Raw genomic sequence first — 24,493 nt, 5'->3', positions numbered from 1 at the left:
CGTTTTCAGCCAAGGAAGCTGCCATCTTTGCCTCTGTTTAATCTACAACTGCCATGATGCTGCACATGTGATCAGTTATGACACCAGCCATTGGATGGTTTGACAGTTTGGTTGAGAGCACAACCAATGGGAGTGTTACGTTTCCGGCACGTGCCGGAAATGGAACTCTTTTATGGATGAGTTTACTTCCGCTTTAAGTAACAATTGTAGATCTTTTCCCTATTTCCAACCTGTTACAGGGAAAAGAGAAGCAGCAGACTTATAAGCTCATATCTCTGTCACTCTCCTTCTATCAGCATACCCCTGCTGTGTAGGGTCATACAAGAGGGTAATATACAGTGCCTTGAAAAAGTATTCATACCCCTTGAAATTTTCCACATTTTGTCATGTTACAACCAAAAGACGTAAATATATTTTATTGGTATTTTATGTAATAGACCGAAACAAAGTGGCACATAATTGTGAAGTAGAAGGAAAATAAAAATATAAATGGTTTTCAATTTTTTTTACAAATACATCTGTGAAAAGTGTGGCGTGCATTTGTATTCAGCCCCCTCTGAGTAAATACTTTGTAGAACCACCTTTCTCTGCAATTACAGCTGCAAATATTTGTGGGTATGTCTTTGCAAAAGCTCTGTCAGATTGGATGGAGAGCATCTGTGAACAGCAATTTTCTTGCCACAGATTCTCAATTGGATTTAGGTCTGGACTTTGACTGAGCCATTCTAACACATGGATATGCTTTGATCTTAACCATTCCATTGTAGCTTTGGCAGTATGTTCAGGGTTATTGTCTTGCTGAAAGGTGAACCTCCACCCCAGTCTCAAGTCTTTTGCAGACTCTAACAGGTTTTCTTCTAAGATTGCCCTGTATTTGGCTCCATCCATCTTCCCATCAACTCTGACCTGCTTCCCTGTCTCTGCTGAAGAAAAGCATCTCCACAACGTGATGCTGCCAGCACCATGTTTCATGGTGGGGATGGTGTGTTCAGGGTGATGTGCAGTGTTAGTTTTCCACCACACATAGCATTTTACTTTTAGGCCAAAAAGCTAAATTTCGGTCTCATCTGACCAGAGCACCTTCTTCCACAAGTTTGCTGTGTCCCCCACATGGCTTCTTGCAAACTGCAAATGGGACTTCTTATGGCTTTTTTTCCAATAATGGCTTTCTTCTTGCCACTCTTCCATAAAGGCCAGATCTGTGGAGTACACGACTAATAGTTGTCCTGTGGACAGATTTTCCCACCTGAGCTGTGGATCTCTGCATCTCCTCCAGAGTTACCATGGGCCTCTTGGCCGCTTCTCTGAATAATGCTCTTCTTGCCCAGCCTATCAGTTTAGGTGGATAACCATGTCTTGGTAGGTTTGCAGCTGTGCCATACTCTTTCAATTCTCAGATGATGGATTGAACAGTGCTCTGTGAGTTTGAAGCTTGGGATATTTATTTTTATAACCTAACCCTGCTTTAAACTTCTCCACAACTTTATTCCTGAACTTTCTGGTCAGTTCTTTGGACTTCATGATGCTATTCGTTCACTAAGGTTTTCTAACAAACCTCTGAGTATTTAGGTGACCTTCTGAAGGCAATTGGTTCCACTGGATTTTAGTTAGGGCTGAATACAAATGCACGCCACACTTTTCACATATTTATTTGTTAAAAAAAATCATTTATAATTGTGCTTCCACTTTACAATGATGTCTCACTTTCTGTTGGTCTATCACAAAAAATCCCAATAAAATTTACATTTTTGGTTGTAACATGAAAAATGTGGAAAACTTCAAGGGGTATGAATATTTTTCAAGGCACTGTAGGCTCAAATTCAGGTATTTAGCTTGAACTATAAAATAAATAAATAAATAAATAAATAAATAAATAAATATAAAATTCTAAGTGCTCCACTTTTTTTTTAAATTAAAATAACAAACATGTTATACAATGGTTTTGCACAGAGCATCCCCGATCCTCCTCTTCTCGGGTCCCCCACTGGCGCTCCTGGCTCCACCCCACACTCATGCGTGCTCTGCATGTCCATTGTTTGGATTAGTTTGGCAGCTGATTTCAGAACTCTGTGTACTGGGAACAGCGATCTGGCTGTTTCTGTTGCAAAGCACCTATTCTGATTTTTTTCCTATCAAAGACATCTAGCAGAATACATTTTGGCCTAAATGTTTTAAAAAAACAAAGTAGAAAATAATGTTTTTTTTTTTTAAAGTTTTTGGTCTTTTTTTATTTAAATCGCAAATAATTAAAGAAAAACCCAGTGGTAATCAAATACCACCAAAAGAAAGCTCTATTTGTGCGAAAAAAATGATAAAAATTAAATTTGCGTCAGTTTTGCATGACTGTGCAATTGCCAGTAAAAGTAACTCAGTGGCGAATAGCAAAAAATGTTTTTGTCATGATTGGGGTAAAATCTTCAGGAGGTCAAGTTGTTAAAATGATAGTGAAGGCTTTTTAATTTTTTTTATAAAAGCCTAATATAAAGTTTACCTGTAGGTATAGTAAATACCTCCTAAACATGCACTGTTTAGATGATATTTACTTTAGCTGTGCCGGTAATGTCATCTGCGCATGCTCAATGGGCTCTCAATGGACTGCGTACCGTCCATAGAGAAAGCCATGCTGCAGCCGTGTTGTTGCGGATCAGCCAATAGCCTGCAAAGGAAGACCGGGTAAAGATGGAAGCCCCAGGGGGAGCCATGACAAGGGCTTTGTTATCAGGTAAGTCATTTATAATGTGCTAGTATGCAATGAATATGCAATGAAAACTTGCAGGGAGAAGATTTTATTCCTTTTTTTTTTTTTTTTTTTTGTGGTTTACTACAACCACCTTATTTGGCTATAAATAAATGGCTAGATGTTGCCTATACAATGCATTTTTTAAAATCAAATAGAACTTTATTGAAAGAACAATAAATGAGAAGCGGCAATGTTTTTTTCCAGCCTCATACTATCGCCCATTTGATTCAGTGAGTCCTTCACTGTGATGGGGTTCCCGTTGATTGCCAGTGCCTCAAAATTAATTTCCTAATCTGGAAAAGAGCCCTAGCTATCACTAGTCTAGAGGCTTCCTCCTCAGGGACATCATCTATAATTCTCAATAAGCACAGTTTAGGTTGTCCAGTAAGATGGACCTGAAATACTTGGTTAATAGTTCCCAACACCTCCTTCCAATAGATATGCAATTTTGGGCACCTCCATATCATAAGGATCAGGTCATTGTGGTCCCTCATGCATCTTGTACAGGAAGGATCATCACGCACACCCATTCTCACTAGTCTAGCTGGCGTGTAATGGACATGCAGGAGCAAATATATCTGGGACAGCCTTTGGGCCACATTTAAGGAGCATCGGGGCACTGCAGCAAGAAAGAATTGCTTTCCCAGTGAGGGAGTTTATAAATGGGTTCAACACTCCTGCTGGTCACTCTTCTCCATCCAGTGCCCTAGTGAACATAATCTAAGATAAGGTGTTTTACAATAGTGAGTGGGATCCTACTACAGTAAAATAGACCAGAGCTCTATCTCTCTACTGGACTGTATCTTGATTGTACTGAAGACCGCGCTGGACTGACTGGATCAGTCACTGGTCGTAGGTGGGTGATTGTGTGTGTGGGTAGTCCCTCCAATAGGTTGTGCCCAATAGTGGATACTGGCAGTAAACCCTCTTAGGATTTGGTCTGCTGCCTTTCTGGTACGGGCTTTCCAGTACTTACCATTAACTTGAAATAATAGGAAAGAAGAAGCGCTCGATGTCCAAAAGAATGCAGGTTTGATGGAAGGTTAAGAGGCGTTTATTGAAAATAGCGTCAAGTACATCAAGGTGCGTTTCGGGAGAAAAGATTCTTCCTTCTTCAGTGCTGTTGCTGTACGCTATTAAATAGGAATGATTCCCATGCCGATTAATTATTTGCCAGGTTTTGGAGGAAAAACTGACAGAGTGAAAACTGAGGTTCCAGAGGCAGGAGATTTGCATGCAGCAACATCCCTGAAGAAGGGAGAGTCTTTTTTCCCAAAATGCATTGGCTTGATGTACTTGTCGCTATTCTCAGTAAATGCCTCTTAATCTACCATCAAACTTGCATTCTTTCAGGTGCTCCTTCTTCATCGCTACTGGACTATCATTGCTACCCCATAAATATGTAAAACAAGGCAATGCAAATTCCTCAAAAATATACACTAGAAATATTCTTATGAGAAAAAAAAAGTTGGAATAAAATAAAAAACGTCTATTTAAAGCGTAGAGCCTCCCATAAGTGAAACCGGTCCTGATTTTAACATCTCCAGATGTCTGCAGTGTCATACAGCAAATCCCAGCAGACTGTGCCGCTTTATAACTTCTGATTAAACGTTTCTGCCTGAGCATCTGATATTTTTTTCTTGTTACTGTGAACAAAAACATAAGGTTTGGTTTTGATGTTCCTGTTTTAAATGAGGCATACATTAGTATAATTAATCTTTTCTGGTTTTGTGTTGGTGTATTTGTAAGAATCTCTGTGGAATTTGTTTTTTAGTTGTTACTTTTGTCCACATTTAGCAACAACAAGACTTCTTTTTTATATTAGGTGTTTTCATCATAATGTTTTTTAGAGCATAAAGTTGAATTAGTAAAGAACGATTGCAGGCCAAAAGGGAAACAATCAGTGATCCAGCAATGCTAGCATGAGCTTCAATCAGAAAATTGATTGGCTCAGATTACCTTAATCTTTTCAATGCACTGCAGCGGCAAGTTTGAATCTGATTAGTGGCAGGAAAGAACTTCTTTGTACTGACCTTTTGTACATGAGGTTTTCTGTAGAAGGGACAAGGGGCTGCAGTGGGTGTTTGGGAATATCTTTACTGCATCATAAGCAGGGGGTCTTTTCATACCACTTAAAGGGCAATACTAACAATACACAAATAACCTCCCGTTGCTCCAGGTAAACCTGAATTACTGGATTGCACTTATCCAGCATATAAGGGTGTTGACCCAGCTCACAACTGTATCATACCACAAAGAAATCCGGACGGCTGCACACCTAGGATCTTCTGAATATATATTTTTTAATATCAAATGCTATCCATAAAAACAACCAAAAAAACACACATGTGGTGAGAGAGATGGTTGACGCGTTTCACACATAATTCAGTGCTTCCTCATAACCTTCAATACACACGTCCTTTAGCTGGTTATAGATGGATCAAAGTTTGGCTGGTTCAACAGGAACTATCTAAATTTCTATCCATGTATGGTCATTCCCGTTCATGAGTTGATCTATCGATTGGCTTTTCATGAATTGTCCTGCTGCTAAATTTTTGCTAGATCACCGCATGCAGTCAATGGGCCACAGCACTGATCAGTGAATTTTGATGGCAGACATAAGCACTGACAACTCAGCATTCCTGAAGGTAAGTATGTCAGAAACCAGGGGGTGGGGAGGTGTTAGTTCACTTTTACACTTTTTTCTGTAAAGGTGAGCTAACACTTTAAAGCGGAACTTCACTTAAAAGTGAAAATGTCGCTTATTGTCCTCCCATCTCCCTGCCCACAACCTCCTGGGACATCACAGGTCCCAGGAGGCTGTGGGACCAGTCTGAGAGCACAGCACACCTCATACATATGCAGCAGAGAGCTGGCTGTGAAACAGCAGGAAATCACAACCATCTTCCCACAATCAAGATTGCAGCATTAGGGAACCCAAAGACTGGCAAAGAACCTACCCGGGTGATGACAGAGACAAGAAGGGTGGACTTTTAAGGCACTCAATTATATCGTATATAAAAAGTGTATAAAAGTATACAAAATAATGTAATAGTAAACAAATTTTATTTATGGATAAACAACATTAAAAAATTATAACGAAACATTGATTTGTCTGAACAATACGTTTCTATCACCATACAGAATATACGCATGAAAAAACCTCCTCACACCCAATGCGTTTCGGTATATGGTCTAGTCCTTCTTCAGGGGTGCAGAAAATAAGAGAGGTTCATATAGCGTTAGATGGTGAGGTAATTTTGCAATGCTTCGTTAAATACATTAAAAACTTGCAGTTAGAGTAGCACAGATAGCTGTCTTAAGGCAAATGGGGCATCGGAGAGATCTATAAATGTGAGCTGAGTAATGATGTCCTCAGGAGGAAGAAGTCCCCCCCGCACTCCACAGCAGTGAGACGGTCAGAAGAATATACTGAGGCAAATGGAATCCCTTAGAGTGGGAGAGGTTGAAGAGACCAGCCGCACATCCCGACATCCAGCAACATAGTGCTTTACCCAGGTGATGACAGTGCTGGATCCCTGGGCTGGTTCCCCAAGAATTCAAACCAGTCCCTTTTGAGATTTTGCTTAAAATTCAGACCAGATTCCAGGGTGGCCAGGAAAAGGAGGGCAGCAAGTGTATGCCCCCCCACTTCCTCTTTATGAACCATTTCAGCTTCTCCACATTGGGAAGGTACATTATAAGCAAGGCACCTTGTTGCCATGTTGAGAACTTTTCCTCCCAGTTCCTAAAAAAGATGTAGGAGTTGTGGGGGGGGGCTAAGAGAGATGGCATTCTTAATGCCATCCCAAACGTGATGCAACTTTGCTGCAATTGTCACTCGACAAAACATCAAAAATCGTGACAAAAGGTATGTTAAATGTGCCAAAATTTGGTACATGACCTTCTTTGGCGAGTTTTTGGAGTGGAGGGAGGCCCATTCAAATGAATGAATGAAGCTGCTCCAAGAACTAACAAAACAAGCATTAAAAACATGACGCGAAGGCATCGGTATTGTGTGAATGAACCCTTATTGCTCTATTCTACATGCTTAGTTTACTTCTTGTATATTTTTATGAACATCAGCTGCTGTATGGATAAGTAGTACTTATTTTACCTATGTACATGCATGTATGCTCTTGAATATAGATTAGAATTAATGATCAATCCCCAACCATTATACTGGTCATAACTAGTTTTTTATTACTTTTCTTATTTTAGAAATTGCTAGTCTTTGCAGTGGGAAAGGCAAATATGACTTGGCTAGCGGTACATGTGTCTGTGATGCCGGCTGGGAAGGACCAGACTGTTCTCAGAAGATCTGCATCCCGCCATGTGGGGAAAATGGCAGATGTGTTAATGGTGTCTGCGTGTGCAATCCGGGTTGGGTAGGACTGACCTGCCAAGAGGAGGACTGCCTCGTCAATTGTGGTGAAAACGGGCGCTGTGATGGTGGCCAGTGCTTCTGCGAGGAGGGATTTTTTGGAGAATCTTGTTCAGAAGGTGAGAAATGGTTTATAGAAAAGGAATTAGAAACTGTTACACATTAAAACATATTGAAAAATGTATTTGAGGACCAATAGCCAAATTTTCATTTCCGACATTTAATGCATCCATCAATTAATTAAAGAGATTACAGTGGGCTATTCAAAGACTGGCAAAAGTCTCACCTGAAACATCTGCCTATCTGCACCCCTACAATTTTGTTGAAATACATTCATCTTAATTCTGCTAAGCTCAAGCATGAACTTTTCCAAAGCTCTCTATGAAAGGTGAACAATGCATGAAAGGCAAAAAATATACAAAATGAACGTAAAAAGAGACAGAACATTAGTTACATTAGCTAATGCTTACTTTTCTTTGTTCAGTTTTGGCTGTGCAGAATTTGCGTCTCATCAGCACTACAGAGGACGCTCTGAACATTGCGTGGGATCTGATGGTGGAAGTGGATTTCTACTACATTACTTACTATCCGTTCGACGATGAAAGTCAGAAAAGGCAAATTAAAGTTGCTGCAAACCAGGACTATTACCAGATCGGAGGTCTGAACCCCAGCACGTTGTACAAGATACTTATGTATCAGGTGAAAAACAGTGTGACCAGCGAGCCTGCTGAGCTTCAAGGCAGAACAGGTAAAAATGGGTCAGACATTACAGAGGGCTGAGGTTAGACAGCCCTTCTGTAGACATAGTTTGGGCCCTCTTTCACCTGTATATGTGCATGCAGATTTGCCCAATCAGTGTAGAATATATGAATTCAAGTGGTCTTGAATTATTGTATATTTCCAAGCCCAATGGAAATTTACCTGATCTGTGAAACAGTTTGGTTATCTGTATTAATTGGTGATAAATACTAATGAAGGTATACTTCTGACATATAATTTAACCACTTCAATACCCAGTCATAGTAAAATGACGTCCTTGACTTTTAGGGGGGATATCTGAATGATGTCTACAGCTAGATGTATCATTCAGATATCATTCTTTGCAGCCGGCGATTCTGTGCACGATTCTGTGCAGTTCCGCCACTTTCCACTGCTGATCGTTCTTATAGGCGATGGGAGGGGACGTCTCCCCCTCCCACTGCCATCTGGTGCTTCTCCGGGCTCTCCTGTGCCATCGGGGGCCCAGAGAAAGAATCGGCCGGATGAGGACGATAGAGATGACTGGTGACCAATCTTTATTAAAAAATTGTATGTTATTTTTTAAAAAAAAGGCGTTTGAAAAATTATTGCGCAAATACCGCGTGAGATAAAAAATTGCAATGAACGCCATTTTATTCCCTAGGGTGTCTGCTAAAATAAACATATATAATGTTTGGGGGTTCCGAGTAATTTTCTAGCAAAAAAATGATGATTTTTACATGAAGGAGAGAAGTGCCAGAATAGGTATTGAAGTGGTTAAAGAATGACACTGCAAAGACAACCGCAGAGTTCCGCCATGGACTAAATAATGCCTCTGGTTCCTCATAGTACACCTGCAGCTAATGCAAAGATATGACCACACAAATGTCCTGTTATGAAAGGCATGCACTCATTTGGGATGTTTGACCTTCTGTTATCTTTTGCAGGTGATGTACAACTAGGAACCCTGTGGGTGACAGAAGAGACAGAGGACTCTTTGGAGGTGGAGTGGGAAAATCCCGATGTTAGAGCAGACTACTTTAAATTAGCCTATGCCGCCCAACCTGGTGGAGACAAGACAGAGGTGCAGGTAGCTCAGAGCAATGATCCCAAGACCAGCTATATCATTAGCGGTAAGTTAACAAGAAAGAGCTAATGATTTGAACCCATCATTATCCAAAGCTTACCTCATTTTTTTAAAGTTTTGAATAGATTTGAGAATGGTTTGAAACACTTTTTTAATCTGTATGCCCATTGGGGATGTTGGGGAGTGGAAATTCCCCTACTGGTGATAACTGTAGAATTGTGGATTCTCCTTCGCTTTTTGTCAATGGTAAAAGAAATACAAATCTGACAAAGTTTCTAAACTGTTCAACATTTGCATTTTGGCTCACTCACCTCTCTGACAAATACAGGAGCTGGTCAAAGGCACAGCTTGCATTACTGGGGCTGGGAGCCTCACATCCAATTGTAGCAGGCACATCGTCTTAGCTCTACACTTGCTAGTCTACTGGGATCAAATATGATTCCAGGGGAAGGAATCCAGACAACCGTGAACCCTCCAAACTGCTGCAGCAATATGTAGCATGGAGAAGGCATTGAAAATAATTCCTATAAAATAATCTATTTGGGCAAACAGCTTTAATAAAAGAAGATATAAGTACACATCAGAAAATTTTGCTACGAGTACTTTTGAAGCCTTCCATTTGGTACACTGATACGTTATGCTCTGAAGCATAGGACCTGCAATATTAATCTATTACTTAAGTAGGAGAGATACCTTTGACTAGTGAGGTACTTCTGCTGATAAAATCTCTGATTAAAGCAGAAGAAAAAATGCTTTGCTTGTGTTGTCTGTCCACCAACATGCAGGACAATTGTAAACTCCATGGGGAGCTTAACTATAGTAAATGAACAGAATAAAAAGTGTATTCTACACCATGTGGGACTCATATCTTTAAATTATCAAGAGGCACAGTAGGAGGCTGGAGAGATGTACAGGTATGCTTGAAAACCTCTTTAATCCACCACAGCTTGAAAGATGTTCAAAGCAGGTAATTCTTCTGTACAGTGAAAGAGCAAGAATGTGGAAAAAATGGAAACGGACAGATTTGAGTTTCAGAGAAGCGAAAGCAGAAGAGACTGAGACTGTCAAAGCGCTATGAGCTGATCTGAAATATTCTGTTACAAAATGCACACTTCAGTCTGGTCACTTTTACAGTGATCTGGATAACCACTTCTGAATAATGCTAGATATTTAACACATTAGTTGTCTTTAAGAGCAACTGTCTTTAGGGTATATGTTTCCACTAATTGCAAGGTTTACAGAGCTTAAAGCAGGACACATTAGAGTCATACCATTTTTGTTTTTTTGGGGGGGAGCAAGCATCCAAAACACCCAGATGTGTTGGATGCTGAAGATTCCAATGGTGCTTCTAGATCAGATTTTTATTCAATGGAGTTGGCATTCATTCATGTATTTTAAAGAAACACTGTTATTAGGATACAGTAAATGGTTAGGATACAGTAAATCCTAACAACATATCTGAAGTCAAAACCTTTTTTTTAATTCTGGAAAATAAATATGTGTGCCATTGGGAAGACTTCCTACCCTTAAAGTGGAAGTAAACCCTTCTATTGTTTTCATCCAAGGAAGCTGCCATCTTGGCCTCAGTTTGATCTGCAAGTGCCATGATGTTGCACATGTGATCAATTATGACACCAGCCATTGGATGGTTTGAGAGTTTGGTTGAGAGCACAACCAATGTGACAGTTACATTCCTGACACATGAATCAATGAGTTTAAGACACAAAGAAATGTAAGAGGAAATCTCTCTACATTGAAGTAAATTCACTTAGACAGTTGTCACCGAAACAAATGTCCCCACTGGAAATTTTCCCTTCCAATCCTGTTCCAGCAACAACTTCAAATTTTTTTCAGCAGTAAAAATAGAGAGCTTTTTCAGGAGGCACCATGGTGCTGTCAATAGGAGAAATCACACCATTAGGATAACCTTATAATATAGAAGTATACATAATGATGATAACAATGAACAAAATAACAAGCATATTACATTAATAACATATACTTTTCTTTATAATTGTATTCACATATAAATCCACTGATAGGTGGGGAAATACAAGGTGTTTTATCCCATATGACTGCTTTTTGGGATGAGTGGGATAATCAAATTTAAGGATTGATTTTATCTTGTAATGTTTTTAACAGAGATATATGTTTGTGAATAAACAAAATAATTTTAATGATACTGTATAAAGTAATGTTTCCATGTGACACTTAGAGATGTGGTACCTGATATATCCATCTCTGGAACTCATTTTCAAAATAGAGACATACTTTAACTAATCAAGGGTATTGCACACATTAATGTAACTGTAGCAGGATCATTAGACTGCAAGCTTTAAAGGACAGTACGATGTGAGTTATTCTGCGATCTCAGTAAAGAGGTTTTCATGATTAGTAAATGAACAAAATAAATACAGATGCAAAAGAACTAATTATTTGGCTTAAACGAAGAGTAAGCTAGGACACATATTTCAAGGTCCTATGCTTTAGTTATTGCCTCAAAAAAACTTTATTTATTTGAAAATATGCAAAGCAGTATAGCTTAGTGGTTAAAACTATGACTTTGAAAATGATCGATCTGCATGTAGTCATGTTTTCATGTGGGTTGCCCCAAATGCTCCAGTTTTTGCCTTAAACCATACTGTTGGCCCACCAAGAATGAACCATTCTTGCTGATCTGAGGTCTGTATTTGGGCAATCTGCCTTGGGTACTGTAAATGTATAAATACCCTTTACATTTAAAATATAGCTTATATATTTAAATATATAATAAATATAGGGAGCACTCATGATATTGAATTTTTAGGAGAGAAGGCCTGGATTCTCATTTTAAAGTCTTCTGTAACATATAATTAAAACATTTCTAGACTACAATGGCCATAAATCCTGCTTTAGCCAAACATTTTACCCATAGATTGCCTCTTATTATGTGAAAACTGACTTTAAAGTGCTTTAATGCGCTGTGTTGAGTTAGTGCTTTTTCCATGACTTCTGACACAGGCCAACAGATACCCAATCTGGTAATATCTGTCAGTAGCAGTTATGTTTAAGTGTTTCCATATGTTCACAAGATGCAGTGAACATCTTTCAGAGGTTAGCAGTGCATTTCTGGCCCTCAAGGTAACAAAGGAGTTAGGAATTAATGTAGTGATTACTGTCTAAAACTTTCATTACATACAGAGACAGATGTCTTACGGAAATATTATTTTTATAGTTGTAAATTTTGCAAAAGCTAAGGGTTCCTTGTAAAAACGGTGGTTGGCTGGGGGCCTCTACATATGCACATAGAGGAATCCATCTGTGGATATTTTTTTTTTTTTTTTAACTTCTGTTTATTGTTTTTGGTACACAAGTACAAAACATAAAGTACAACAAACAGACAACCATCACCTCTAGGGTTGCACCGATACCAAAACTAGTATCGGTGCCGATACCGAGTATTTGCCCAAGTACTTGTACTCGGGCAAATGCTCCTGATGCAGAGGCTCCCGGAAGTCAGTGGGCGGAATGGGCGGAGAAGGCGGAGTGCGAGTCCTGGCACGGTAGGAGCGAGTCCTTGCAGCATAAGGTAAGCTTATGGTGCAGGGGTGTGGGTTGCAGCCGCATGTGCCGCCGATCAGAATCGGTGACACGGGCCATCAGAATTGTTAACGGAAGTGACGGCCCAAGTCTCTGTCAGAGACTGTACACCGCGACGCTCATCTTGGTACACCCTGCACTTGGCCTCAGTAAGCCTGCAGTCACAAGGCGGCAGCGGACATCTTGTTACCCCCAGCCCATATAGTTCACTAACTATATGGGCTGGGGGTAACAAGATGTCCGCAGCTGCATTCTGACTAGGCTTACTGAGGCCGAGTGCAGTGTTGGGCTCTTGTATACTCTACTCTTTATCAATTTAATTTTATCATGCCAGGCTGCGAGCAATTATCAGTGCTGCATTTCAGTGCCACTGCCTACCAATCAGTTCGAACTACCATTGCCCATCAGTAAGTGCCACATATCAGTGCCCATAAGTGCCGGCCATCAGTGCCAGCCATTAGTGCCAGCCATCATTGCCGCAAATCAGTGACCATCAGTCAGTGCCAACTATTAGTGCCGAATATCAGTGCCCATCAGTCAGTGCCACCTATCAGTGCTGCAAATCAGTGCCCATCAGTAAGTGCCACCTATCAGTGCCCATAAGTGCCAGCCATCAGTGCCGCAAATCAGTGGCCATCAGTCAGTGCCACCTATCAGTGCTGCAAATCAGTGCCTTTCAGTCTTCATAATTATAAATAAGATATCGTTGGTCTGTATTGTGCTTTGAAAACTGTCACTTGACATTAAAAAAAGGATCGGTAATCGATATTGGCGAGTACTTGAAAAAAGTATCGGTGGTATCGGTGCAACCCTAATTATAACCTTCCTCTATTAATAATGAAAAAACGTTTTGACTTCAGTTCTACTTTAAAGCTCATCTGACCAAGAAATGTAATATTTTATGAAACCTGCCCTAAGCAGAAATTCGCAGCTACTGGAACTTCTACAAAAAAGAAAATTCTGCACAATATATTAGGCTATTCATTGAGGAATCACTCTCAGAAACACGTCTTGAGATGTTGAAATAAATATATCTAACACAATACAAATCTGAAGCAGCTTTCTGCTTCTCTTTGACCTCAATTTATCAGCTATAATAAAAAATTACTTCTCACATAGGCCGGGAGAAATACAAATTACCTTAAAATCGTTGTTTATATGAAGTGATCTAGAAATCTAAATGCATTTTCACAATAGCTGCAGTAATAAAGAGCTCTGTAAAACACTTTTAAGCTGAGCCTGCTTTATGAGGTTAATAACAATAAGCCTGTTTTTGAGATTGCATAAGAAAACATGTCAAACTGGAATCATGGCAATCCTCGGTCTTCAATAGAAATAACATTATAAAGGGAATGCTGTAAAAGATGTCTGAAGTCAATTATGGTTCCTTTTTTGGGTATTCCTGAGTTTATTGTGCTTAAAGGGTAAGTCCACCTTTTCATGAAGAATCAAAAGATGAACTAATGCCAAATATCTGGCTATCCCTCCAGACCCCACTGCACATAGTGACCGTGATGCCCCATGCCGCTGGTGTAGCAGTCAGTACAATGTACACCGCAACACACAGCCCCAGGTTGAGTATCCTTCATAATACTCACAATAGCAAGTGCTCATTGGTCAGGACAGCCATGTAACCGTGCTGACTAATGAGAAGTGCAAATGAGAAGTGCATCTGAGGCTGCTATGGTGTCCCAAAAGAAAGAAGCTCTTCTCATTGTGCTGACCAAAGGTCGCTTGTCATTGCGATAGATGCTAAATATGGGGCTGTGTAATGCGGTGTAAAGTGTAGAGGTCAGCAAGGGGCATCATGACCTCTATGCACAATGGGGTCCACAGGGGTTCAAAACCAAAAGATATATACTGCGCTATCCCTTACAGTGTTCAGTAAACAAAAACCAAAAAACCTGTGTCTGTGAAAGACTCAAAAAAGTGTTAGTGCTGCTGCAACCCTAAATGTGAGACAACCTCCATTCCAAAATATTATACAAAGAAAGGCTGCGCTGCTGTGAATAAGTGAGTGTGGTCAAAAACCATTTAAATGACCATAACATATACATACACAAATTACCATAAATACGTGACATATAGGATTACTTTTTTTGTATATGTGCAATCAGACATCAAATATGTTGAACAAGGTCCATACAAAAACGTTCCTTTTTTTTTAAAAATGTCTTTCACCAGTAAAAGAATGAAAAGGCATCAATAATATTGATATAAAACACCACTCTTCTGTTGATGTGAAGCATGCACTGTTGTCACCCTGGAGAATGTGATAATAGGGAAATTCCTCCACCAAACAAAACGATCTGCCCCTTACCAGATATTTAGATCTCTTGTTTAAGGAGATCGTATATGCAGGTGGCTGTGTCCCCCAGCCACTGGGTCTTTATCAAAATTAAGGCTCCTAGGGTCTCTACTCAGGGGGTCCGCTGGATGTTAAGCTGGCACTCAAATCCCTAAAATGTGGCCCCTCCCATCCTCCCGTGGTATGGTTTTGGGGTCTTTAACAAACTCTGAAAGTATGAGCTGTCCCACTGACTATGTTTTCAACTCAACAGTGTGCTAGTGTAAGAACTGGTGCTGGTTTGAAGCCAAATATTGATTTGATTTAGATTTTTAATCTGTTCTCTCACTTTGCATTCTGTAAATCAGTGAAAATAAACAATTCTTACCTTAAAGCATTTCTCCACTTTCTTCACACCTGCCTAAAACCTTTTGGAGACAGGAAGTCTTACCCTGGGTCAGAGGTGCCCCAGCCTGGAGCCAAGAGACAGAAGGTCTTACCCAGGGGTCAGAGGTGCCCCAGCCAGCAGCCAGGAGGTCTTATCCAGGGGTCAGAGGAGCCCCAGCCAGGAAAGAGGAGGTCAGCTCCTATTGGGATGTCAGAAGAACTTATTTTCAGAGGCCAGGATTGGGCTGTGTAGCAGGGTGCTGTGACTAAAGGCTTAAAGAGCCAAGGAAACCAGTTGAGTTGAAAAACATAGTCAGTGGGACAGCTCATACTTTCAGAGTTTGTTAAAGACCCCAAAACCATACCACGGGAGGATGGGAGGGGCCACATTTTAGGGATTTGAGTGCAAGCTTAACATCCAGCGGACCCCCTGAGTAGAGACCCTAGGAGCCTTAATTTTGATAAAGACCCAGTGGCTGGGGGACACAGCCACCTGCATATACGATCTCCTTAAACAAGAGATCTAAATATCTGGTAAGGGGCAGATCGTTTTGTTTGGTGGAGGAATTTCCCTATTATCACATTCTCCAGGGTGACAACAGTGCATGCTTCACATCAACAGAAGAGTGGTGTTTTATATCAATATTATTGATGCCTTTTCATTCTTTTACTGGTGAAAGACATTTTTTAAAAAAAAGGAACGTTTTTGTATGGACCTTGTTCAACATATTTGATGTCTGATTGCACATATACAAAAAAAGTAATCCTATATGTCACGTATTTATGGTAATTTGTGTATGTATATGTTATGGTCCACAGGGGTGCCCAGGATATTTGCGATTTGTTCACCTTTTCATTTTTTGTGAAAAGGGGAACTTAACCTTTAATGACCTCTAAATTTACATAAGCAATTGGAGCCAAATACCTTCCATCCCACAAAGAGTTAAAAAACATCTGTGTGGGATTTTAGATGCTAGCCCACTGAGCTGCTTAGGCGTCCTCAGCTAGTACTGTGCAAAGGTTTTAGGCAGGTGTGAAGAAAGTGGAGAAATGCTTTAAGGTAAGAATTGTTTATTTTCACTGATTTACAGAATGCAAAGTGAGAGAACAGATTAAAAATCTAAATCAAATCAATATTTGGCTTCAAACCAGCACCAGTTCTTACACTAGCACACTGTGTACAAAGTCAGAAATTTTGTAGGATTAAAGTCAGGTGTATGATCAATGGCCTCACTAGGGTTGGCGTCACCTGGTGCGGTAAAACATGGTGTGACCCCCCCGGGCACTAAGCAGGCTAGTGCATCAGGTCAGCTCCCCCCCTTAGCCTACCACAGCGGATGGAGACTGGATGGGATGTGGGGTGATGGATGCAGCCAGGATTGGATCGGGGGACTGGATGGAGCCAGAATGGGATTGGGGTGGTGGATGGAGCCGGGATGGGATTGGGGGAATGGATGGAGCTGGTATGGGATCGGGGGAATGGATGGAGCTGGGATGGGATCGGGGGAATGGATGGAGCTGGGATGGGATCGGGGGAATGGATGGAGATGGAATGAGATCAGGGGAATGGTTGGACCCGGGATGGGATCGAGGAATAGATGGAGTTGGGATGGGATCGGGGTGGTGGATGGAGCCGGGATGGGATCAGGGGAATGGAAGGAGCCAGGATGGGATAGGGGTAGTGGATGGAGCCAGGATGGGATCGGGGTGGTGGATGGAGTCAGGATGGGATCGGGGAAATGGAAGGACCCAGGATGAGATCAGGGTGGTGGATGGAGCCGGGATGGGATCAGGGAAATAGATGGAGCTGGGATGAGATCGGGGGAATAGATGGAGCTGGGATGGGATCGGGGGAATGGATGGAGCTGGAATAGAATCGAGGGAATGGATGGAGCTGGGATGGGATCGGGGGAATAGATGGAGTTGGGATGGGATTGGGTTGTGGATGGAACCGGAATAGGATCGGGGTGGTGAATGGAGCCAGGATGGGATCGGGGGAATGGATGGTGCTAGGATGGTGGATGGAGCCAGGATAGGATATTTGATTTGAGGGGGTGGAGGTTAGAGGATATGTGCTAAAGGGTGCTAGAGGGTGCTTGTTACCTGCCCATGCCCCCCCAACTTCATAATCACCATGTCCCCCTCCTCTGCAAGACTCCTGGTATTACTTACCTTAGCTCCGAGCAGATGCTGCAGAGCGGTGTCCCCCTCCTCCTCCCCGGCTCTTCCTCCCGGCCGGTTTACTTGAAACGTCAGAGCCGAGGAGGAGGCTATAGTTCGGTCTGAAGTGAGTGCAGCCAGCGGGGAAATAAAGGCATGCACCCATAGAGATGAGATTGTGGTTTGTGGGGGTGTGTGAGACAGTCGAACCCCGGGCACCCTGACTGTCTCTGCCTCACTGCCTCCCCCCGCACATTGCTTGGAGCTGAGGAGATATAACATAGATCCTAGGAAGGAAGGAGGAAGAGGAGGGAGCCCCTCTCAATGCGGTGCCCGGGCCTGTTGTTACCCTCTGACAGGTGTCACCTGGGTGTGGTCCGCACCCCCCACTCCCCCATAGCGATGCCACTGTGTATGATTAACCAACTATACCAAGAAGGTGCTAATGATCATCAATTAAATGTACTGATTGAAACATAGTGCAATGACTGAAACAGAGGCTTCATATTGGGTGAGGAACGGCCAAACTCTGCTACTAAGGTGAGGTTGTGGAAGACGGTTTCTTTCAGCATTCCAAATTCACAGCATTTTTTCACGCATGCCTAAAACTTTTGCACATTAATGTGTGTATATATCCGCTGCTCTCAATACCTCTTGCTCTCAAGCTCCCTTGTCTCCTCCTCCCTTGCTCATCTCTAGAGCCAGTTCCATCCTCTGGAACTCTCTACCTCAATCTGTCTGGCTATCCCTACTCTGGCTGCCTTTAGGTGATCCCTGAAAAATCATCTCTTCAGGGAAGCCTATCACCCCTCCACCTAATCTTTTATCACTTCCATCAGCTCATCTCCCACAGTTATTACCTTTTGTACCACTTGCCACACCCTATTAGATTGTAAGCTCCTACAAGTAGGGCCCTCTTAACCCTCTTGTATTTTATTGTATTGTAACTGTATTATCTCCTTTTTTATATTGTAACCTGTTGATGCTACATCATATAAATCCTGTATCATAATATAATAATAATATATGTATATTCTTTTTTTAACAATAGTGTCTATTTATAAATAAATACCTGTGCAGATCTCTCAGCATTCACACAACTGTTGTGAATAATCCCTGTAATGTGTCTAATATTTGTATTTCCTATGATCGTCAACTTCATCTATAGCCCATAATTCAGCATTTTCCTGATTGCGGTATTTCAGGAAAATACCTCATTATGGCCACTTGATGGAGCAAATGCTCATAGGAAATATACATTTTAGACACATTACAGGCATTATTCGCAATGGACTGATGCTGAGACATTATAGCTTCTGTGATAAACACTGTATTGCTTATGACACATAAAAAAACTGTAATTGTAAAAATCTGCTTTCTGTGTGCCATCTTATGCCATTTTCTACGTGGCAGTTAATTTAATAGCAAATCTGGAAAATCTACATACTCACTCTTTATAAAAACAGATGAACATAATTTCTGGTCTTGTTTTTTCTCCCCCAGGATTACTGCCAAGCACAACCTATGACATCAATGTCCGGGCAGTGAGAGGAGCCAGGGAAGGAAAGGCCTCCACAGTTGTTGGTGTGACAGGTATGTTAATGTAGTGAATCAATCTCCCTTCCCTTTCAGGTATTTATAATATTCCATAGAGGACGGCTCCAGCCAAATAGCTAATTACTGCTGAAAGACGTCCAGAGGAAGTGTTCTATCTGTAAAAACATTTGAAAGGCAATGCAAATAGTCCAGTTAATGTTTGCTGCCCATGTCCTGCTGGGGATATTTCCCCTCACTTCCTGTCCTAGAAACATATTAGGAAATGGTACAAAAATCTCTCCAACATGAATAGAATCTTAGTGAGGCGTCATAGCAACAGGTGTCCCCATTGGAGGATCTTCCCTGATCATTCCCTACTCTATCCAAAACAAAAAAGAAAATCTGCACAACCAGTTTTGTGATCCAGGCACATACACCATATTACCAAAAGTATTGGGATGCCTGCCTTTACATGAACATGAACTTTAATGGCATCCCAATCTTAGTCCGTAGGGTTCAATATTGAGTTGGCCCACCCTTTGCTGCTATGACTGGAGAGGCTGTCCACAAGCTTTAGGAGTGTGTCTATGGGAATTTTTGACCATTCTTCCAGAAGTGCATTTGTGAGGTCAGGCACTGATGTGGACGAAAAGGTCTGGCTCGCAGTCTCCGCTCTATTTCATACCAAAAAACAGCCCCACACCCTAATTCCTCCTCCACCTAATTATTTGGACCAGTGCACAAAGCAAGGTCTATAAAGACATTGATGAATGAGTTTGGGGTGGAGGAACTTGACTGGCTGGCACATAGTCCTGACCTCAACCCGATAGAACACCTTTGGGATGAATTAGAGTGGAGACCGCGAACCAGGCCTTCTCATCCAACATCAGTGCCTGGCCTCACAAATGCACTTCTGAAAGAATTGTCAAACATTCCCATAGACATACTCCTAAATCCTGTGGACAGCCTTCCCAGAAGAGTTTAAGCTGTTACAGCTGCAAAGGGTGGGCCAACTCAATATTGAACCCTACGGACTAAGACTGGGATGCCATTAAAGTTTCATGTGTGTATCAAGGCAGGCATCCCAATACTTTTGGTAATATAGTGCCTGGCCTCACAAATGCACTTCTGAAAGAATCGTTAAACGTTCCCATAGACATACTCCTAAACCCTGTGGACAGCCTTTCCAGAAGAGTTGAAGTTGTTATAGCTGCAAAGGGTGGGCCAACTCAGTATTGAACCCTACAGACTAAGAATGGGAAGCCATTAAAGTTCATGTGCGTGTGAAGGCTGGTGTCCCAAAACTTTTGGTACTGTAGCAGTGTAGCTTGGTCAAGCTCAATCAACCCCAACTAGCTGATTGGGCAGTGAAGGAAAAGCAGCACACTGATGAGGTCATCTCTCTGCTCCTTTCTGTCAGTATTCACTTTAATCATGTATACCTACAACAAAAGATAATTTGATCAGCCTGCTGCCTGTCCCTCTTTGTCTGGGTTGTGCTGTGCAGAAAATTACAGGATGCTGATATCACACATTTACAGTTTACATTTAAAATGCATTTTTGAGAGGGCATGGCCAAGCTAGGCATGTGAGAGGACATGTCTCTCACAGCTCTGTGATTGATCCTGCTCTGGGATCTTCCCCCGCCAGCTATACAGCTGGTGACTGCTCCGCTGTTTCACCTGGTCCCACTGCTGGCCCTTTGTACCAGGGGTATGACCCCCAAAGGCCAGGAAGAGTTGGCAAGCCTGGACTCCCAAGATGGCACCGCCACCCAGGCCCTGGCCCAGCATACTCCATGAGCTGCAGAGAAGCTCAAGGATACCAGTACTAAGAAGACCCAGAAGAACCAGGGTAAGGACCAGAGAAACATGCTCTATTACACACAGAAGCTAGCAGGGAATGCTGAGGCAGATCGTTGGGAGGATATGGAGAAGGATGGGCTTACAGATTAGCACGTACAAGCAGGGAGGGGACAGGATGCAGAAGATCTGTTTAGCAGCCCTGGGGATGCAGATGCCTGTTCCCATGCTTGGTGACACTGTACAAGATGAACTAGAACAGCCTACTCTGGCAGAAATACTGCATGCAGTACATATGTGCACGGCATCGGTCAACACATTAAAAGATCAATTTGGGGTCTGCGGGAGGAGGTGTCGCTGCTGCGTCAAGACCTCCAAAAGATCCGGGAGAGGACAACTGCAGTGGACAGTAGAGTCAGCGATCTTGAAGACAAGCTGCCGCCTGTGGCTAAGGAGGCCCGGGAGGCTCACCAGCTGGCACAGGACACTAATAACAGGGCAGAAGACATGGAGAACCATCTGCGACGGAATAATGTCCGCATTGTGGGGCTGGCGGAAAAAACAGAGGGCAGAGATTCAACCACTTTTGTAGAAAGCTGGCTGGTAGAAGTGTTCGGTAAGGACGTTTCCTCACCTTTTTTTTACTGTTGAAAGAGCTCTTCGCACTTCAGGCCGACCACCTCCTCCGGGGACCCCCCTAAGACCAATATAGGCTCAACTTTTCCACTATCGTGACCGAGAGGCGATTTTGAGATGTGCATGGGAGCGTGCTACCATTCAATATAATGGTTAGTTATAATGGTTAAAGTATCTTTTTATCCTGACTTCTCTGCGGAAGTGCAGAGGAGCCATGCTAAGTTTGCAGAGGTCAAGAAATGCCTGCGTAAAGTGCAACTTACTTATGCTTTGTTATATCCTGCAAAACTGCGTGTTACAGCTGGCGGGCAGGCACACTTTTATGAATCGGCCAAGGAGGCCTCTGCATGGTTGGACCATGTTGAGTAAGCTCTGCAACACCGCCGAGATGAGGAGGCTGGCGAATGACCCGTATGAAATCCTGCAGTCCATGCTTAACTGGTTTACAACCATCTGGTGTGTTTTCCTGGCCTATTTGCACACTCTCAAAGTACTTTTCTGTTTTGCTGGGGGACATAATATTTCTACTAGAGCTAGAAACTCCAATGCAACTTTAGGATGAAACGGCAGATCAACTGCTTAATTTTCTGTTGCTTCAATGCCTTCCAAACTGTGCTGTTGGCGGAGGGGAATTTTTTGTTATTTTTTTTCCTTCTGTTCTTTCTTACTTACTGTTTTGATACCTACCTGGATTATTTGAGTCTTACTGCAGGCCTGGATGCAATTGTTGGCACCGTTGTTCTGCATTGGTTGCTAATCTGGTTTTTGGCCCACTGTCCGTGGCTAAGGTACTAGCCCTTTTTACGTCCATCGTAAACTCTGACCAGGCCAAGTTTATGCGTAATAAATCCACTGCAATCAATTTGAGGAGGCTTTTTCTCAATATGCCATCATTGGCAGACAAGGTTGGTCACAGGGCATTGCTTTCTCTGGATGCTATGAAAGCCTTTGATATCATTGAATGGAAATATTTCTGGGAGGTTCTTAGGAAATTTGGCTTCGGGGAGGTCTATATTTCATGGGCACGCTTACTGTATTGTCACCCTCAGGCCGCTATTAGGGAGTCAGGTAGATTGTCTCACACTTTTACTTTGAGGGAGGGGCACTCGGCAGGGGTGTCCTTTGTCGCCCCTGCTGTTTGCTCTGACCATAGAACCATTGGCTATTCAAATCAGGGATAATCCTGGTATTACTGGATTCTGCTATGGAGATAGGCAGGAACTATTTTACTAGGGGATACAGACGCCTCACTGAAAGAGACTATGGTCACCATTACAAAAAGTATTCAGGGTTTAAGATAAATTGGTCCTAATCTGCACTAATGCTTATTGATGGCAGAGAAGTGAGGACTGGCGATATAATATATGATATACCACATGCTACCTCCTTTAAATACCTAGGGATTTGGGTGACACCAAGTATCAGGGATTATAGCCAACTTAATATATCCCCGCTGCTACTAAGCTTTCGACAATCTCATTAAAGTAATCCTTATGCCCCAACTACGGTACTTTCTTCACAATACCTCGGTGGTATCCCTTTAAAGACCTTTAGAAATGTGAATACCATATTTCGCACATTACTGTGGAAAAACCGGCCCCCTAGAATAAAACTAGAACAGCTGCAACGGCCCAAGGATGACGGTGGTCTTGCATTGCCGAATCCGTGGTTATATTACTTGGCCTCACAACTGCAACACCTGATAGGCACTATGCGTATAGATGCTGAGCGCAGCTCTTCTGGGAATGTTGTGCTCCATACGGTGGGAGGGAGCTCTATTCCGACAGCCCTTGAAGCACAGGCTTTTGGGAAACCTCATAAAACTTTTCCAACTTATAATTTAATGCAGAAAGTGTGGGATAAAGTCAAATACCTTCAGGGAGCGACAGGTATTACAGAATTTAGCCCCATTTGGTAGAATAATACCTATCTTGAGTTAGCCAAATTACAGCATGGGGCCCTGTGGAAGAAGCACGGTATTGTATATTTGAAGCAAATCTTTCATAATGGCAAACTGCTCACTTTTGCCGCTTTACGAAAGGCATTTGATCTCTCACCCTCTATGCATTTCTACTACATGCAATTACGGCATGCAATAGTGACCCAGAGTAGAACTTCTGATTGGTCCATATCCTCAGTACCCCTATTCACCCTGATTAAGGAAGCAGTAACCTCCAAGGGTTTTATATCCTGAAGTTATGCTATGTTGCTTCAGCTGTATCTACACAAACATCCCCTAAGAGTAAAGGCTAAGTGGGAGGGGGATCCTGGTCCATTAGATGGGGATCAGTGGGAGGAGGCTCTGCAGGCTGTGACCACATACGCCTTGAATGTAACCCAGAAATTGACGCAGCTGCATATTCTTTTGAGAGTGTAGTATACCCCTCATAGATTGCACATTATGAGACTGCTGCCCACGCCAATGTGCACTAGGTGTAGGCGAGACCACAGCGATCTAATTAATCTATTGTGTAGGTGCCCCAAACTGCACCTATATTGGAGAGGTGTGGTGGACACCCTGAACAGTGTATTTAAGGTGTCACTTTCTCTGGACCCTAAATCTTGTTTGCTTAATATATTAGATGAGTTTGAATGGGAAAATCATACTAGAGAGGCTGTTACTAGGACCTTATTTTTAGGTTGCAAAATGATAATGCTGCACTGGAAATTGGAGACTCCCCCTACAGTCCAAGAGTGGGAGGTTGCAGTGGGAAACAATATGCGCATGGAGAAGCCCGTCTACCAGCATTGGGGGTGCTCACGAAAATATGAGGAACTTTGGGACCCGTGGTTAGATGTCCCTGGTCTTGCTGCGGCGGATCTAATCATGGATAGGCTACTGGGTCTTAATATGGGCTAAACGTATAGTTTGAACTCAACCTGGGAATGACGCTGTTGAAGTTGTGTATCTCTGTTATGTCTGCTGTCCTATAGAATTGTGTTGACTGATTTTCAATGTTAAAAATTGGTAGGCACTGTTGATGCAATTCTGCTTTGTTTTTGTATAATGTACAGTATATGTGGTTGGATATGTTCATCTGGGCTGGATGTAACCAATAAAAGTTTTTTCTTGGATTAAAAAAAAAATGCATTTTGGAAAGAATATATATTTGTATTACCTGTTTTTTTAATTTTTTGTTCAGCTTTCATGTCCACC

General features: G+C 42.1%; 1 protein-coding gene across 2 annotated transcripts in view; it reads left to right on the top strand.

The window, feature by feature from the left end:
• The window catches only part of TNN (tenascin N), a 122,268-nt gene that overhangs the window by 49,313 nt on the left and 48,462 nt on the right, over window positions 1-24,493 (top strand). For both annotated transcript variants that reach the window (XM_073593421.1, XM_073593420.1), the window contains exons 4-7: window positions 6,962-7,243; window positions 7,609-7,872; window positions 8,810-8,995; window positions 18,866-18,955. In XM_073593421.1, coding sequence (XP_073449522.1) covers window positions 6,962-7,243; window positions 7,609-7,872; window positions 8,810-8,995; window positions 18,866-18,955 — 822 coding nt within the window. The remainder of the gene's footprint in view (window positions 1-6,961; window positions 7,244-7,608; window positions 7,873-8,809; window positions 8,996-18,865; window positions 18,956-24,493) is intronic.

This window comes from Aquarana catesbeiana, linkage group LG07, assembly GCF_042186555.1.
Source record: "Aquarana catesbeiana isolate 2022-GZ linkage group LG07, ASM4218655v1, whole genome shotgun sequence".
Lineage (NCBI taxonomy): Eukaryota > Metazoa > Chordata > Amphibia > Anura > Ranidae > Aquarana > Aquarana catesbeiana.
The sequence above is the reverse complement of the archived record's forward strand: the minus strand, read 5'-3'. Positions and strand labels throughout refer to the sequence as shown.